The following is a 19,397-nucleotide window of genomic DNA, read 5'->3' on the forward strand; positions in this document are numbered from 1 at the left end:
ATGGACACGGATACTTTGGTGATCTCTCAGGTCTCAATCATGATGATATCGCTAACCCTCTTGGAAGCCTCAAGCTGGAAAGCCTCACAGGACAGAAGAGTGCCTGTGTATTTATCTCATTAGTGTTGTGATCCTCAATTGTACAGATGAGATGATGTTATTCCTGTGTACTTGGTAGCAGTGGAAAACGGCAGATTGATGAGAAGGTCCTGAGCAGCGATTTCATCCTCACCATTCTGCCAAGGGACTTCCACACCTGATTTTTCAGATCAGCTGCTCTGGGAGAATTGGAGAGATACTTGACTTGGTGTCTCTACAGCATCAGTTTCTTCATATTCGGAGCACAGCTGGGTCAAGCTTTCATCAGATGAGCTCTCATATGACAAAAAACTTGGCACAATCCAAAGCAGTTTCAGTGGGTCATATGGGGTGACACCCACGGTATGATTTTTGTTCGTGGCAAAATCAACTTACTGTACAGTGGAAAGTTGATCTTTTGTCATGCTGGAACAAGTTCTACGAGTGGACTGCCTTGGTGTGGCAGAGTTGATGTTATCAGACACAGCCTGTCGGAAGTGCCACAGGGGTCTGTCTGAGCCATATTCATTAAAATCACTTGATGTTCCTTCACTGCAGACACTCAGCATATTTTGAACAATAACTTCCACTGCTGTGGTTACGACAGAGGGCAGCATTTTTCCAGTTCATTGTGAATATTGATGGGAGAACCTTGAGTGCCACTTAACCAGTCAGACAATGTGCAGAACTGCACAAAATCTTGCATCTTGGTGAAAGTTATAAGCACAAGGTTTTGGGCATCATCCACAGCAGAAAAGACCCCAGTAGGTCAGCAATGGAATAGATCTCCACAAGAAACAAGAGAAATGGAGAGAAGGATGACAAAGGATATGGAAGAAGCTATAAGGAATCAGGAGAATAAATGGAGAGAAACTGTGGTAAACCAGGGAGTTCAGTTGCAGAAAAGATATGCCATGATGCTCAGAGAGACAAAAAGAAATAAGGGTTGAAAAGAAGAAAACTCGGGAAACAGAGACAAAACTTAGTGAAGATAGAAAGAAGGCAAGGAGTGAGGAAAACGTTCAGAGATCAAGCTGTCTAGTTTCTCCAGGTAGAGAACCAAGGATCATCTCTGTAAAAGCCCTCCACCCGAGTCCTGGCCCTGCAGAGGACCAGCTTGAAACGTCCCCCCATGTGTGACCCAGCACAGCCTAGCCCAGAGCACAGGGTGGGGTGTGAGCGCAGCAGTACAGTGTCTCAGGGCCTCAAAAGGGCAGAGAAGAAGACAGAAAAGAAAGTAAAGAAGAAGGAGAAAGCAAAGGCTGTACTGGGAGTGAAAAGAGCTGTGGGCTTCTGTGTCTTCAGGAAAGGTTCAGAGAAGCAAAGGCCCTTCACTGCTGTACAAAGAGGGAGGCACAAAGTCCTTCCAGTGGGAGGATGGAAGTGGAGACCAAGGGTAAATTGTAAGGGTTTGTCTCCATTTCTTAGTTCGTGAACTCCTTCTTTGGTTTTTGGTTTATGGAATTGCCCTCCATTTCATTTGTCTGCCTGGTTTCCAGCCTGAGTTTATTTACTTTGATGACTGGACTTCCCTGAAGAAAAATCCCCCTTCTCTCTTATAGCTTCTAGACTGGTTTGGAGGTCCCTGCTCCTCTGACCAGTTTGAACTAGATACTGTATTTCATAATCATTCTACACTATATTGTTGAAATAGATTGAGCATGAGTTTCACAGGCTTCTCAGTCATTTTAAAGATGAGCATAAGCAGTAATTTCTAGTATGCCCTTTTAACATAAAATCAACAAACTAAAGATAATACATGCCCAATAAGCATAGTGTGTACTTAGAGAACAGGAATAATTAGCTATAGCTCTGAGGTAATATATTTACTTAAAATGTGGCATGTTATCTGTTGAAATGATTTCTATGTGTATTAGTATTAATACACATTTTCAGAATATTTTAAACATTGCTGCAATAATACTGAAAAACAATTATAACCCTGATCCCTAAACCCTGTACCCTTTACATTTTATGTAGGTCAGTTGTAATCACAGGGCCACTGCTGGTATATAAAAAATACAGTTCAGAATTAATCAAGCCAAGTTTTATTTTATTAAGTATTAAGTATGATTTTTATGAAAAATATTGTTGCATAAGACACTACATGTTGAAGTTATGTTTTTGGCATAGTGGAGTAAGCCTGTCAAAATGGTCCTTAATTCATTGGTCAACATAAAAGCATGGAAAAAGTTCAAGATCGCATAACCAGAATGGTCATCACAACACACTGTAAAGATTCCACTTCCATTAAGGCAGAAATGTATGCTAACCTAAAACATTAAATGAGGTTATGAATACATTGATAAAACGTTATTAGTTAATTTGCTTATCACTTACTTTGCACTAGGCTGAACAGTTTTGTCCAGGAAAAGTTTGATTTGTATTAATTGAGTCATGGTTTCTACCTTGCACAAGTCCCAGTATCCAGGCAGAGTAGATTTGTAACCTATAGTGTCAGGTCTGAACCGTGATGCAACTGTTGTTTTGGAGTAGGGAAGATAGCCATTGCTAGGCTGCAACCCAGGTTTATATCAAACGCCTCCACTCACAGTAGTGCTTACTGAGTGTTCCTCTCCCAACAACTTCACACTTCAAATGATTAAGGTCATAAGGATTTACTATTTCACTAAAATAAATAGAAACCGTGACTCAGAAAAAAAAGCTACAAATTAAAGAGTACAAGAGTACTCTACAGTAGTTCTATAAGAGTATAAGATGTCTCTTCAGTATGCTTCTGTTAATCTTACCATTGGACATATCACATTTTAGCAGAGTGTATACTTAATTTTGCCAGAGGTGTATATTGCATTTTACCAGAGGTTTATACTGTACTCTCTTTATTCCAGCAACCACAACATCACTCTGGCGTCCCTGCCTCAACCACCTCCAAGCTTACTTTAAACCAAGCCACAGCTCTACAAGCACTATGCCACTAACAAACACAACCTCAGATATTCATGATGGCCTTCCCAGCGACTAAGGCTATACCCAGCCCCACTGGCACCATTAATGCAGGCCACCAGTTCCACATGGATTTCACCTATTATATCAGCAAGTATTCTCCAACAGTACCCTCCTGGCCTGCACAGTGACTAAAGCCAGCACCAATAATGGCTGCCCATTGCCACTGGTTCCATCTACATCTATCATTTTTCACAATGACATGAAAACCTCAGCCACTCCACCTTTATTATGCATTACCCCAACTAGTCTGAGTTCTCATTATCCACAACCACTGACTAGCCCTTTCAGCTACGTCTGTTAACTCCTTCACAGCTACTCTTAATTTATGGCTTCTAATGCTGAACTGCACAAGCCATAATGTGGCAGACTTTGCGACAAATCCCCTAACATCTATCTCTACCAGTCTTATATGCACCTCCCACCTGCATTCTCTCACCTCAGCCACCAAGTAAGCTTACTTCAACCTTTTCCTTTCAAAAACTTCATCCACTGCTTCAAATGGAATTGTTAGCTCTATAAAATATTCATTTTATTCATTCTATTCATTCTCATAGTGCAACATTATATCTGTCCTCAGCATAGTTACCACATTACACATTGAGACTTGTAGTGTTTTAAAAACTATGAATGGAAGACAAAAATCAATGTGTAAAATTGTATGAAGATATACAATTGTTTCATTTAATCAACTAATTACTTCACTTTAGAGTAGTTGGTTTTTAAGTTGCTTTTAATGTGCAAATGCAACATGTTCTTCTGTTTGCCTAGATTATTGGATTATGGAAGAGTGATCTCTCTAATGAAAAGTCATTTTTAAAGTAGTTTTCTTTAAAAAAACAAAAAAAACTTTTAGAAAATGTCATTTCTGTAACGGATTGAGGGCCACAGGATGCACAGGTTCCCCCTTGACAGAGACAGACGTTTATTAACATACAACGGTGAAACTCACACATAACGTAAACGGGGAACACGAACATTGACACTGAACAAAGGCACAAACAAAGGTAACGTGAACAGAGGCAATCACCGACAGTGATGCACACACAGACAGGGGTTTAAATACATAAACACAGAGCAAACAGTAACTAGGTGCAGCTATGTGCAAACATGTAGGTGTGATTACAAACAAGAAACTCCCACTGCACGCAGCGGATCGTACCACGTGACAGTGAGAGGGGAGCGTTCCATGATAATTACCTTTCCTGTTGTTTGCTTTCTTGTTGAAAAAGAAAATTTTAAATCTATCTTTAGATATACATATAAAACATTATCTTAGATATTACATTAGCTTTTTATATGGCTGATCTCCTTTAACCCCAACATATTTGTAAGATCTCTGTAATTAAGTGCCTAGTTTTACCAAGTTTGTGGATGTCAGTGACAGTCAGTGTCCACCAGCTATCAGTTCTGAAAATATTTGATTAGTCCTTCACAAACTTGGGCAGACAATATTATGCCATGAATTGTTATATTTAACTTTTCATCTTTATTTTAGGTACAGATGAAATATAATCTTACCAAGATTAGCATTGGGGATTAATTTATTTATTAAAATAGGCAAGGCAAACTCTTGGTCACAGCCTAGGGATGTTTAAAGGGTGATCAGTACAAATCCAACCAGGCAGGCTCGTATTGCATGGGACAATGGCAAGACAACAAACAATAGACAGAAGGAATGTAGTATATGTTTATGAAATGAGTTCTATGAAGGAGAATACTGAGATGTGGGTGCAAGTCACTGTTGGACAGTGATTCTGAACACTGATAGGATGCAGAAGGCACGATGGTCAGATGCTTACCAAATTCTGCTTAGTTGATAATGATTCATTTACATAAACAGCAGTGATCTTATATTTTTAAAAATCTTAATATTATAGCCTACCACATTTGTTGCCTAAGCAGACTTGCCAAAATTGCCTTTAATTTCACACTACCTTCCAGGCAGGTTCCTGGGACATAAGTTCATGTTATACATGAACTGCATTATATGCTAGTTTTTGCAATGCCCATTTATCATGTTATCTTAACAATTTATCTGACTCTCATTCTCAAACAATGTCCCTTGTCAACATTTTCCACATTCCATGTCATTAGGCAAGAAGCAGTAATTTCACGCTCAGGAAACAGGAGTGCTGTGTCATTAAAGATGTGTTTATTTAAAAATACAAAAGACCCAATACTCATGTGTTAAAATTTTCTAACATATTAGCACAAACAATTACATCTTCAGACTGTAAATTTAACTTTCCAGAAATAATATATTGCGTTCTGGTTACATTTTGTTGGAGAAAGTTATAGATCTACTTTGCTCTCATGAAAAACCTTTATGACAAATCTGTTTGTACAAAGTGTAGTAGCCTGGGCTGTGAGTAAACCCTTATACCTGGAAATACTGTAAATACATATATAAATAATATAAATAAACTGCAAAAGTACTGAATTACTTACACCTTTGATAGAACCTTTGGTCCTCAAAGTGATTTGAATCCTTTTATATTTAAAATATTTGTACTTATTTAATATTTTAAATTTTAATTTGTAAGGGATTCCTTTGACTTATTGTTGCAGTTTTATAAAGTAGTATATCAACTTCAGGTTATCTGTTTCTTTTGTTTGTTTAATAGCAGTTGAGATTTTACTGTGTGCATCATGCAGGGAAAAAAGCGTAAACATCCAAATGCATCATTCACAATTGCTCCACCCCACTTCTATGAATTCTGTCTAAAACGTCTGGTTAAAGCAGGGTAGTAGGGTAAGAGACACAGAGAGGATCTGAGCTCCCATCTACCTCACTGCTTTCAAAGAGACCCAACTTATTTGATTCAAAAGAACATGGCTTCCAGACCCTCTCTCAGTGAGGAGGACTTCTCCTGCCCTGTGTGCTGTGACATCTTCAGAGACCCCATTCTCCTAGCATGCTCCCACACTATCTGTAACAGCTGCCTGCGTACCTTCTGGGATCAGCGGGATGCTCTGGAGTGCCCCATCTGCAGGAGCGTATCCCCCAATGCCAACCCCCCCTTGAATATCGTGCTGCGGAGCATGTGCGAGGCTGTGCTGAGGGAACGTAGCCGCAGGATGTCCGTGGAGATGGGGGGACTATGCAGCTTGCACAACGAAGCGCTCTCGCTCTTCTGCGTCAAAGACCAGAGGCCTGTGTGTGACAAGTGCAAGGACACCCGACCACACACCACACACTCTTTCTGTTCCATTCAGGATGCCGCACAAGATCTGAAGGTATGTAAGCTTTGTGGCATTGAGTATTCATGGATTTTCGGGGAAAAAAAACAGGGATGTTTCAGGATTAAAATGGAAAATGCTAAATATTAACCATGTTTTTAAGTGGTTTTGAATCAGAATGTTTATATTGTAGAGATCAGTGTTAATGTTCATCATGAAGTTTTCTATCTTCAGTTATCCTTTAAAGGGTTGGAAGTACAAGAGGTGGGAAAATCTAACATGAAAGTATTCTTGCCAAACGGGTTCTCCCAGACTAATGGGCGTCCTGTGTTTCTGTGCAGGCTTCTTGACAGCATAATATTAATGACACTCTTGAGCAATTCATGTGCAGATAACTGGTGAATTTACAAGTTCAAAGGAAAACACAAAACATGTAGAAAGTCAAATCTAGGAAAAGTTTAAGATAAACAACCCCTGACAAATAAAATGAAAAAGCACAGAACATTCCACAATTTAATTATCAATAAATGAGAACAAGGTTTTAAGGAATACAATTTTGAAATTCAGTTTGTTGATTAAAAAAATTCTCTGCCCTTTAAAATAGTTTTCTTTATTTCTTTTTTTAAAAGTTTTTTAAAAATAATCTATTGAGAATTCTTGCGGGGGTGCTTGGATGAAGTTGTGGGACTCATTGCTGCTCTCTTACTGTGGGTCCAAGCACCTTCAGTTAGGCACAGGAGCGCACCTCCTCTGTTTGGAGCTGTTACAATTATTATGCAAAAATTATTTAATTTTTTATAAATAGACATTTTTCAGTTTCTCCTTTTCACATCTTCCACAAAGGTGTCCCACATCATAGCAGAAACAAAGAGTTATCAATCTATGGATGTATGATCAGATAAACATACAGAGTCACCTAAGCCACACAGCCCAGCAAACAAGACATTGTGCTACACTTGAAACACACACACGGAGGAGGAGAGAGAGAGAGAGAGAGAGAGAGAGAGAGAGAGAGAGAGAGAGAGAGAGAGAGAGAGAGAGAGAGAGAGAGAGCGATTAAAGCCTAAAACTAATTCAGTAAAGTATTTTAAATATACTGGAGAGCATTAAATATTGCTAGAGTATTGAGAGGAGATTTCCAGTGTTAAAACATGAACCGTAAATTACATGGAAGAGGGATAACAGTGGAAGGAATGCAGACACGCTGTAGCTAATATCCATACTATGGTGAATTATAGTGTTAAAAAAGAAAGACAAAAGTATATAAAGTATTAAATACAAAACACTTTACCAAACACCTTAAAAGGCAAAGCACTTTCAGTTGCTACCATTCCATAATGATGTTGCTATTATGAAATAAAACCTGTTTGTGTCAGCATATCATTAAAAGTAAAACTGCAACATATTATCAAACACATACAAAAATATTTGAAATATGAAAAATAAAAAGGTAATGAATGAAAGATGTAATTCATTAGTTTGTCTGTGTGTGTGTGTGTGTGTGTGTGTGTGTGTGTGTGTGTTTGTATGTGTCTCATCATATTGAATTGGATTTTACATATTGTGTAATACTTATGCTTTTCTGTTGGTGTAGAATGAGCTCCAGATGAAACTGAAACCCTTACATGAGAAGCTTAGGCTGTATGAAAACTTCAAGCAGTCCTGTGTTGACACTGAACAGCATATTAAGGTGATGAGCATGTGATGGGTTCCAGAGCTTCTTCAGTCCTATTTCAATAGAGATATTTACACATATTCTGGATCTCTCACTCTAGAAGCAGGCCAAACGTGCAGAGGCTCAAATTAAGAGGGAGTTTGAGAAGCTCCACCACTTCCTCTGGGATGAAGAGGCAACCAGGATAGCTGCACTGAGGGCTGAAGAGATGCAGAGAAGTCAGACAGTGAAGAAGAAGGTGGAGAAGATTACGACACAGATATCCTCACTCTTGGACATCATCAAGGCCATTGAAGAGGAGACAGCAGGAGAAAACTTGCATTTTCTGTTGGTAAAGCCCATATTCTTTACCTAGGACACCTAAATAGAAAGTATTTGCATGTTAGATTCTCTTTAATTTGACATGAATTTGCTGTTTCACAGAACTACAAGACTTCAGTAGAAAGGTGAGTATGGGTTGTTTTCTTCTCTCTTGTTCTCATTGCACTTCATCCTTCCCTGACTGCTAATTATTCTTCTAGAACCCAGGCCAAATTGTACAAACCAGAGAAGCTCTCTAGTGTACTGATCGATGTGGCAAAGCACCTTGGCAACCTGAGCTTTCATGTGTCAGAGAAGATGCATGATATTATACACTACAGTGAGTACTGAACATAATGCCCCAGGACCCTACAAATGTGAAAATAATACACTTTTGTTTTTATTTTAACTCCCTCTTTCATTGTCAGCCCCTGTGGTTCTAGACCCCAACACTGCCCATGCAGACCTCATAGTGTCTGATGATCTGATGACTGTGGTCTGCAGTGGTGAGCGTCAGTTGCTTCCTGCTAACTCTGAGAGGATTGAAAGCTATGCTTCTGTCCTGGGCTCTGAGGGCTTTAACTCAGGGACTCACTGGTGGGAAGTTGAGGTTGGAGACAACACAGCTTGGGCAGTGGGCGCGAGTTCAGCTGGATTACGATAAGGGCAGGGTGACCTTTGTGGACTCAGGGTGTAATACTTGCCTGCACATTTTCAAACATGCTTTCAGTGAAAGAGTATTCCCTTACTTTTACAGCCACTGCAAACTTTATCCTCTTAGGATAATACCAGGAAAGTCCTCAGTGACAGTTCACATGCACAGTTAGTGGTAACATTATGTATCATAATTAATAAGTTATTTTATTACATTAAATTGAAAAAATATATAATGCATTATTAGGTATTTCAAGACTGTCGAAATCATAACTATCTATGACCTAGCAGAAAAATAGATTGTGCAGAACAAAAGACATAGAATATATACAGAAAACTTATAAATTAAAAACATAAATTGGATATAATAGACAATGTGAACCTAGACTGTGTGTAACAAATAATCAAAGAAATCATAACAGCTTTTTGGCACATTATGGTCTGTGACATATTAGGATCTACTATTTTCAGTGTTTATATTAAAGGAAGCATATAGAAGTTTGAGTAACAAAAATCTCATGTCTACAATTATCGAAAATAAACTATTAAAATAATCAGGACTGTGTATCACATGTGTGATTATTTACTTTACATAACAAACCTTTGAAGTGGTATGGCTCCCAGAATTTTTCCCCCATAATGTCCACCATTTGGTATATTACATTCAGCTCATAATGTAGAGAAAGGTGACAGTTATAACAGATAACAGCTCTTGTTTGGTGTCCAAACTGGTGCAGTTGTTTAGCTAGCATAAGTTTATCTTGCCCTGATATTGGAAATGTCCTATTCTGACAAAGTAGTCTAACACTGGACAATAAAATTCCACTAGAACCTGAGAATAATCAGTTAGTGAACGCAAATCTATTCCTTGCAACAGCATGTATTTCTTCAGCTAAGTTTTGGTTTGTACTGACCAGGATTTTAAGTCTCACTCTCATGGAGTGCTCTGGTCTAGGGCAAGCAAACAGTGTTACATACTGGCTTGGTCTGCACTACTTCACTTGTTATCTTAGGATTCTTAAAAATTGCTGCACTTCGGAATTATACAATGAAAGTCTCTACTGCACAACAGAAAAAATTCTTTATGAGACAAGACAGCTACGCTAATCAGAGATGTCCACAATCAGCTGGGTGATGAACTCAGAGTGCGGAACACCAAAGGAGAAGCGAGGGGCTTGCGGTCTTGTCATGGTCACCTAAAAACACAAGTTCATCAGTCTTTAAAGGGTCAGTTAAACTAACATGATATGATATGTGTCTTTGAGTCTGCCTGCCTGTCTGTCTGACCTGCTCTGGACAGTGAGCACCAGGCCCTGGTTTCTTGGTCTTGTCACCAGGCATGCTGGTGCGGCTAGTCAAACTGTACTGGGGAGGTTTGCTTCTGTAAACACTTGGATCTACAACTCTGTAGCTCCCCGGACCTGGAGTCTAAGAGAAACATAGGAACTTATTATTAATATAAACAGAGCTCTTCACAAGTAATAGAATTTGTGGTTATTGGTCTATTATAGCATCTTCCACAGCTTTGTTCTCACCTTTTGCAGGTCTTCATAGAAGCTGCCTTTTTTGGTACGGCCGGTAAGGGAAAAGTTTGGGGCAGATCTTTTATTCACTGTGTTTGGCCCGACCAATGAGGGCAGCATGTAAGCGGCAGGCCCTAAAAGCCAGAGACTTAATGAGCATACAATAGAACAGACTGAGTGTACGATAGAAGTGAAGAAGAGCTCCACAGCACCAGCAGTAATATTGTTCTGAGAGATAGTGTTTACCTGGCGTTTGGTCATTATAGAACACTTTGGTCCGAGATGACAGCGAGTACGCAGGAGCAGAATAATAGGCCGTTTTGCCTGCTTTCTCAGGGCAATACCTCCCTGCAAAACATAAAAATCGAATGTACTATTAGATCTATATTTCAAGAGTTTTCTTTAGACCACTATATTCTATCTATGTTTATGTACGATCCTGACAAGGCAAGGGGCTCTATGCAAAATCTATTATTCTTTTTTTTAACTGAAAGGACAAAACCAATATAACCTGGCGCAGGGGTCTGGAAGGGCTGAGAGTCTTTGAGCCGACTGTACAGGGAATACGCTGGGGTGCCATCATGCCCAATTCTGGTAATATTGGAGGGGACAAGGTATCCAGGTCCAGGAGAACAGCTGGGGCTGAAATGTCGATGGCGAGAGCCAAAACTGTATGCAGGAGCTTTCCATTTGCGTGGGTCATGATCATTTACACCTACATAATTAAAACCAAATAACATCACATAGAACTTTTTAACATGGATAAAATACAGAAGACAAGATTCGAAAGCTGTTTATACTTTTACTGCTGTATAGTTAAGCATCGGATGATTTACCTGTAGCTCCAGGGAGAGCATACTTGGGCCCTGGACTGCTGTATAGTGCAGCAATAGGTCCTCTTGGCTTATGGGGCCTCCAGGAACCAACCCAAACATCACTGGCTGACATAGCTGCCTTGGCTACAGGACCCGATTATAGTTAGCAATTTAAAACCCAGTTCCGGTTTATTAAAACTTTAACTTGTCAGCAGAAGAACATGAACTCACCCTAGAATCAGTTAGTTCAGAGGCGTCACTGCACAGTGGACAGTTGTGAAAGTCGATTTTATTCTGATCAGACAGTGCAAACGTTTCACTGGACAGTTCTAATGTCGATTTTATTCTGATAAAACAACAGAATAATGGATTTACACTATTAAGTAATAATGGTTCAACAGTGAACACCGGCGTTGTCGGAGCAATGTAATTCCTGGGCGCGGTGAACTGTCTAATTCCAGAAAAAAACAGTCCAACTAACAGAACCAACTACCTCTCTCCAGGGATTTTTCTGACTTTCCACGAAATATGTTCGCGGTTTCGTCTTAAAACAACTGGTCAGTCATTAAAATGTCAAATACTATAACTCATCGACTACGCTATAAACTATAAATCTGTCTCGCAAGATGCTGTAAACCTGTCTCGCAAATTGTGAGCCTACAGATTCAAAATTCAACAATGTCGTGAAGTCTGAACATGACGCATCTGCGCTCATGTTCAGCAAGTCCAGTAAAATAAACGAGAATAAAAACAATGAAATGGCTAACGCTAAATCAGTTTTCAAAACATGGCAAACTGATCGCACCGTTAGTAATCGTGGATTTTGTAGCGCAGTAGTCCGTGCAGTGGCTCAAGCAAAATGCTATGGATTCTTAACTTGTTCTCTTCTCTATAACTATGACGACATGTCACCATGGCACTACGGAATGACATTCCATACTAGTACAGATATGTCAATACATAACTCTGGCTACCTAAATCGGAAAGTAAATGTACCTTAGTAATATCTCTGTTTTAACGAATTGATTATTTCAGCCAATGAGCTTCATCTCTGTACTGGCCTATCGCACCATAACAAGTTGAAGTTCATCCAGAAATCATTATTATTCAGACCAAAAATAAGACAACTCCGCCCTTTTAAATTGTTTTCTTTATTTCTTTTTTATTTAAAGGTTTGTTGTTTTTTTTGTTTTGTTTTTTAGAATCTATTGACAATTCTTCTGGGTTGCGGGGATGCTTGGATGAAGTGGTGTGACTCGTTGCTGCTGTCTTACTGTGGCTCCAAGCAGCTTCAGCTGTGCAGAGCTGTCACATAGGGGAAAGGCAACACCAAAAAATTATTGTATTTTTAATAAATAGACATTTTTCAGTTTCTCCTTTTCACATCTGCCACATATGTATCCCACATCATAGCAGAAACAAAGAGTTATCAATCTATGGATGCAAGATCAGATAAACATACAGAGTCACCTAAGCCACACAGCCCAGCAAACAAGACATTGTGCTACACTTGAAACACACACACACAGAGGAGGAGGAGGATAAGGAGGAAAAAGGAGAGAGAGAGAGAGAGAGAGAGAGAGAGAGAGAGAATAAAAGCTAAAACTAATTCAACAAACTATCTTAAATATAGTGGAGAGCTTTAAATATTGCTAGAGTATTGAGAGTAGATTTCCATTGTTAAAACATGAACCGTAAATTACATGGAAGAGGGATAACAGTGGAAGGAATGCAGACACGTTGCAGCCAATATCCATACTATAGTGAATTATAGTGTTAAAAAAGAAAGACAAAAGTATATAAAGTACTAAATACAAAACACTTTACCAAACACCTGAAAATGCAACAAACTTTCAGTTGCTACCAGCAACTAGTGTTGCTGTTATGAAATGAAATTTGTTTGTGTCAGCATACCATAAAAACTGAAACAGCAACATATTGTGATATGCAACAAAAATACTTGGAGAAAATGAACTGAATGTTACTACACTTGAAGAAAATGAACTGACTGCTACTAGAATCCAGTAATACATTAGTTGACTGCAGGTTTTTTAAAACATGAATAGGGTTATTTTGACTGAATAGTGAAGCTGAATCAGAATGAATCATTTCAGAAAAATGAAAACTAAAAAGGCAATGCACAAAAGTTGTAATTAATTTGTGTGTGTGTGTGTGTGTGTGTGTGTGTGTGTGTGTGTGTGTGTGTGTGTGTGTGTGTACATGGCCCTGTGTGAAAAAGTGATTTCCCCCTAAACCTAATAACTGAGGAGACAGCAGGAGAAGACTTGCATGTTCTGTGGGTAAAGACCTTTTTTTTATCTAGGCCACCTAAATAGAAAATATTTGCACTTTAGATTCTACTTTACTTTACATAAATTTGCTGTTTCACTGAACTACAAGACGTCAATAGAAAGGTGAATGCAGGTTATTTTCTTCTCTCTTGTTCTCATTGCACTTCCTCCTTCCCTGACTGCTAAATATTCTTCTAGAGTCCAGGCCGAATTACACGAAGCAGAGCAGCTCTCTGCTATACTGATCGATGTGGTAAAGCACCTTGGCAACCTGAGCTTTCAAGTGTCAGAGAAGATGCATGGTATTATGCACTAAATTGAGTACTGCACATAATGCCCCAGTGACCTACAAATGTGAAAAAATATATACTTTTGTCTTCATTTTAACTCCCTCTTTCATTGTCAGCACCTGTGGTTCTAGACTTCAACACTGTCCAAGCAAACCACATAGTGTTTGTTAATCTGATGACTGTGGTCTGGAGCGGCGAGCTTCAGTTGCTTCCTGCTAACTATGATAGGATTAAAGGCAATGCTTCTGTCCTGGGCTCTGAGGGATTTAACTCAGGGACTCACTGGTGGGAAGTTGAGGTTAGAGACGACACAGCTTGGGCCGTGGGCGCGAGTTCAGCTGGACTGCGATAAGTGCAGGGTCACCTCTGTGGACTCAGGGTGTAATACTTGCCTGCACATTTTCAAACATGCTTTCACTGAAAAAGTATTCCCTTACTTTTACAGCCACTGTAAACTTCATCCTCTTAGGATAATACCAGGAAAGTCCTTAGTGACAGTTCACATGCACAGTTAGTGGTAATATTATGTATCATAATTAATGAGTTCTTTTATTACAGTATATTGAAAAAATAAAATGTATTATTAGGTATTTCAAGACTGTTGAAATCATAACTATCTAGGACCTAGCAGAAAAATCGATTGTTCAGAACAAAAGACATAGAATATATACAGAAAACTTATAAATTAAAAACATAAATTGGATATAATAGACAATGTGAACCTAGACTGTGTGTAACAAATAATCAAAGAAATCATAACAGCTTTTTGGCACATTATGGTCTACTGTGACATATTAGGATCTACTATTTTCAGTGTTTATATTAAAGGAAGCATATAGAAGTTTGAGTAACAAAAATCTCATGTCTACAATTATCGAAAATAAACTATTAAAAATAATCAGGACTGTGTATCACATGTGTGATTATTTACTTTACATAACAAACCTTTGAAGTGGTATGGCTCCCAGAATTTTTCCCCCATAATGTCCACCATTTGGTATATTACATTCAGCTCATAATGTAGAGAAAGGTGACAGTTATAACAGATAACAGCTCTTGTTTGGTGTCCAAACTGGTGCAGTTGTTTAGCTAGCATAAGTTTATCTTGCCCTGATATTGGAAATGTCCTATTCTGACAAAGTAGTCTAACACTGGACAATAAAATTCCACTAGAACCTGAGAATAATCAGTTAGTGAACGCAAATCTATTCCTTGCAACAGCATGTATTTCTTCAGCTAAGTTTTGGTTTGTACTGACCAGGATTTTAAGTCTCACTCTCATGGAGTGCTCTGGTCTAGGGCAAGCAAACAGTGTTACATACTGGCTTGGTCTGCACTACTTCACTTGTTATCTTAGGATTCTTAAAAATTGCTGCACTTCGGAATTATACAATGAAAGTCTCTACTGCACAACAGAAAAAATTCTTTATGAGACAAGACAGCTACGCTAATCAGAGATGTCCACAATCAGCTGGGTGATGAACTCAGAGTGCGGAACACCAAAGGAGAAGCGAGGGGCTTGCGGTCTTGTCATGGTCACCTAAAAACACAAGTTCATCAGTCTTTAAAGGGTCAGTTAAACTAACATGATATGATATGTGTCTTTGAGTCTGCCTGCCTGTCTGTCTGACCTGCTCTGGACAGTGAGCACCAGGCCCTGGTTTCTTGGTCTTGTCACCAGGCATGCTGGTGCGGCTAGTCAAACTGTACTGGGGAGGTTTGCTTCTGTAAACACTTGGATCTACAACTCTGTAGCTCCCCGGACCTGGAGTCTAAGAGAAACATAGGAACTTATTATTAATATAAACAGAGCTCTTCACAAGTAATAGAATTTGTGGTTATTGGTCTATTATAGCATCTTCCACAGCTTTGTTCTCACCTTTTGCAGGTCTTCATAGAAGCTGCCTTTTTTGGTACGGCCGGTAAGGGAAAAGTTTGGGGCAGATCTTTTATTCACTGTGTTTGGCCCGACCAATGAGGGCAGCATGTAAGCGGCAGGCCCTAAAAGCCAGAGACTTAATGAGCATACAATAGAACAGACTGAGTGTACGATAGAAGTGAAGAAGAGCTCCACAGCACCAGCAGTAATATTGTTCTGAGAGATAGTGTTTACCTGGCGTTTGGTCATTATAGAACTACTTTGGTCCGAGATGACAGCGAGTACGCAGGAGCAGAATAATAGGCCGTTTTGCCTGCTTTCTCAGGGCAATACCTCCCTGCAAAACATAAAAATCGAATGTACTATTAGATCTATATTTCAAGAGTTTTCTTTAGACCACTATATTCTATCTATGTTTATGTACGATCCTGACAAGGCAAGGGGCTCTATGCAAAATCTATTATTCTTTTTTTTAACTGAAAGGACAAAACCAATATAACCTGGCGCAGGGGTCTGGAAGGGCTGAGAGTCTTTGAGCCGACTGTACAGGGAATACGCTGGGGTGCCATCATGCCCAATTCTGGTAATATTGGAGGGGACAAGGTATCCAGGTCCAGGAGAACAGCTGGGGCTGAAATGTCGATGGCGAGAGCCAAAACTGTATGCAGGAGCTTTCCATTTGCGTGGGTCATGATCATTTACACCTACATAATTAAAACCAAATAACATCACATAGAACTTTTTAACATGGATAAAATACAGAAGACAAGATTCGAAAGCTGTTTATACTTTTACTGCTGTATAGTTAAGCATCGGATGATTTACCTGTAGCTCCAGGGAGAGCATACTTGGGCCCTGGACTGCTGTATAGTGCAGCAATAGGTCCTCTTGGCTTATGGGGCCTCCAGGAACCAACCCAAACATCACTGGCTGACATAGCTGCCTTGGCTACAGGACCCGATTATAGTTAACAATTTAAAACCCAGTTCCGGTTGATTAAAACTTTAACTTGTCAGCAGAAGAACATGAACTCACCCTAGAATCAGTTAGTTCAGAGGCGTCACTGCACAGTGGACAGTTGTGAAAGTCGATTCTATTCTGATCAGACAGTGCAAACGTTTCACTGGACAGTTCTAATGTCGATTTTATTCTGATAAAACAACAGAATAATGGATTTACACTATTAAGTAATAATGGTTCAACAGTGAACACCGGCGTTGTCGGAGCAATGTAATTCCTGGGCGCGGTGAACTGTCTAATTCCAGAAAAAAACAGTCCAACTAACAGAACCAACTACCTCTCTCCAGGGATTTTTCTGACTTTCCACGAAATATGTTCGCGGTTTCGTCTTAAAACAACTGGTCAGTCATTAAAATGTCAAATACTATAACTCATCGACTACGCTATAAACTATAAATCTGTCTCGCAAGATGCTGTAAACCTGTCTCGCAAATTGTGAGCCTACAGATTCAAAATTCAACAATGTCGTGAAGTCTGAACATGACGCATCTGCGCTCATGTTCAGCAAGTCCAGTAAAATAAACGAGAATAAAAACAATGAAATGGCTAACGCTAAATCAGTTTTCAAAACATGGCAAACTGATCGCACCGTTAGTAATCGTGGATTTTGTAGCGCAGTAGTCCGTGCAGTGGCTCAAGCAAAATGCTATGGATTCTTAACTTGTTCTCTTCTCTATAACTATGACGACATGTCACCATGGCACTACGGAATGACATTCCATACTAGTACAGATATGTCAATACATAACTCTGGCTACCTAAATCGGAAAGTAAATATACCTTAGTAATATCTCTGTTTTAACGAATTGATTATTTCAGCCAATGAGCTTCATCTCTGTACTGGCCTATCGCACCAGAACAAGTTGTAGTTCATGCAGAAATCATTATTATTCAGACCAAAAATAAGACAACTCCGCCCTTTTAAATTGTTTTCTTTATTTCTTTTTTATTTAAAGGTTTGTTGTTTTTTTTTATTTGTTTTTTAGAATCTATTGACAATTCTTCTGGGTTGCGGGGATGCTTGGATGAAGTGGTGTGACTCGTTGCTGCTGTCTTACTGTGGCTCCAAGCAGCTTCAGCTGTGCAGAGCTGTCACATAGGGGAAAGGCAACACCAAAAAATTATTGTATTTTTAATAAATAGACATTTTTCAGTTTCTCCTTTTCACATCTGCCACATATGTATCCCACATCATAGCAGAAACAAAGAGTTATCAATCTATGGATGCAAGATCAGATAAACATACAGAGTCACCTAAGCCACACAGCCCAGCAAACAAGACATTGTGCTACACTTGAAACACACACACACAGAGGAGGAGGAGGATAAGGAGGAAAAAGGAGAGAGAGAGAGAGAGAGAGAGAGAGAGAGAGAGAGAGAGAGAGAGAGAGAGAGAGAGAATAAAAGCTAAAACTAATTCAACAAACTATCTTAAATATAGTGGAGAGCTTTAAATATTGCTAGAGTATTGAGAGTAGATTTCCATTGTTAAAACATGAACCGTAAATTACATGGAAGAGGGATAACAGTGGAAGGAATGCAGACACGTTGCAGCCAATATCCATACTATAGTGAATTATAGTGTTAAAAAAGAAAGACAAAAGTATATAAAGTACTAAATACAAAACACTTTACCAAACACCTGAAAATGCAACAAACTTTCAGTTGCTACCAGCAACTAGTGTTGCTGTTATGAAATGAAATTTGTTTGTGTCAGCATACCATAAAAACTGAAACAGCAACATATTGTGATATGCAACAAAAATACTTGGAGAAAATGAACTGAATGTTACTACACTTGAAGAAAATGAACTGACTGCTACTAGAATCCAGTAATACATTAGTTGACTGCAGGTTTTTTAAAACATGAATAGGGTTATTTTGACTGAATAGTGAAGCTGAATCAGAATGAATCATTTCAGAAAAATGAAAACTAAAAAGGCAATGCACAAAAGTTGTAATTAATTTGTGTGTGTGTGTGTGTGTGTGTGTGTGTGTGTGTGTGTGTGTGTGTACATGGCCCTGTGTGAAAAAGTGATTTCCCCCTAAACCTAATAACTGAGGAGACAGCAGGAGAAGACTTGCATGTTCTGTGGGTAAAGACCTTTTTTTTTATCTAGGCCACCTAAATAGAAAATATTTGCACTTTAGATTCTACTTTACTTTACATAAATTTGCTGTTTCACTGAACTACAAGACGTCAATAGAAAGGTGAATGCAGGTTATTTTCTTCTCTCTTGTTCTCATTGCACTTCCTCCTTCCCTGACTGCTAAATATTCTTCTAGAGTCCAGGCCGAATTATACGAACCAGAGCAGCTCTCTGCTATACTGATCGATGTGGTAAAGCACCTTGGCAACCTGAGCTTTCAAGTGTCAGAGAAGATGCATGGTATTATGCACTAAATTGAGTACTGCACATAATGCCCCAGTGACCTACAAATGTGAAAAAATATATACTTTTGTCTTCATTTTAACTCCCTCTTTCATTGTCAGCACCTGTGGTTCTAGACTTCAACACTGTCCAAGCAAACCACATAGTGTTTGTTAATCTGATGACTGTGGTCTGGAGCGGCGAGCTTCAGTTGCTTCCTGCTAACTATGAGAGGATTAAAGGCAATGCTTCTGTCCTGGGCTCTGAGGGCTTTAACTCAGGGACTCACTGGTGGGAAGTTGAGGTTAGAGACGACACAGCTTGGGCCGTGGGCGCGAGTTCAGCTGGACTGC

At 39.2% G+C, this 19,397-nt stretch overlaps 2 protein-coding genes and 1 pseudogene across 2 annotated transcripts; 1 reads left to right on the forward strand and 2 right to left on the reverse strand.

Moving 5' to 3' along the window:
- On the forward strand, nucleotides 1-14,288 carry trim35-30 (tripartite motif containing 35-30). The gene is given in 10 exon segments (XM_035525748.1): nucleotides 1-18; nucleotides 5,875-6,282; nucleotides 7,820-7,915; nucleotides 8,001-8,231; nucleotides 8,324-8,346; nucleotides 8,422-8,540; nucleotides 8,629-8,871; nucleotides 10,916-10,950; nucleotides 11,970-12,008; nucleotides 14,067-14,288. Coding segments are annotated over 10 exon segments (1,434 nt in total).
- Nucleotides 9,958-11,387, reverse strand: odf3b (outer dense fiber of sperm tails 3B). The gene is made up of 6 exons (XM_035525749.1): nucleotides 11,214-11,387; nucleotides 10,889-11,092; nucleotides 10,624-10,725; nucleotides 10,390-10,511; nucleotides 10,142-10,282; nucleotides 9,958-10,050 (listed from the first exon to the last, which is right to left on the reverse strand). The coding sequence occupies exons 1-6, from the start codon at nucleotides 11,323-11,325 to the stop codon at nucleotides 9,958-9,960; spliced, it is 774 nt and encodes a 257-aa protein (XP_035381642.1). The 5' UTR covers nucleotides 11,326-11,387.
- A 932-nt stretch (nucleotides 14,289-15,220) lies between the features above and the next one.
- On the reverse strand, nucleotides 15,221-16,596 carry LOC118241271 (annotated as a pseudogene).
- Between the last annotated feature and the right edge of the window lie 2,801 nt (nucleotides 16,597-19,397).

Source organism: Electrophorus electricus, chromosome 4 (genome assembly GCF_013358815.1).
Source record: "Electrophorus electricus isolate fEleEle1 chromosome 4, fEleEle1.pri, whole genome shotgun sequence".
NCBI lineage: Eukaryota > Metazoa > Chordata > Actinopteri > Gymnotiformes > Gymnotidae > Electrophorus > Electrophorus electricus.

Coding starts and splice junctions, on each gene's coding strand:
- odf3b (XM_035525749.1), bottom strand. CDS start 11,325: ATGTCAGCCAGTGATGTTTGGGTTGGTTCCTGGAGGCCCCATAAGCCA. Junction 11,093..11,213: donor TGCTCTCCCTGGAGCTACAG/GTAAATCATCCG, acceptor TTAATTATGTAG/GTGTAAATGATCATGACCCA. Junction 10,283..10,389: donor TCTATGAAGACCTGCAAAAG/GTGAGAACAAAG, acceptor TGTTTCTCTTAG/ACTCCAGGTCCGGGGAGCTA.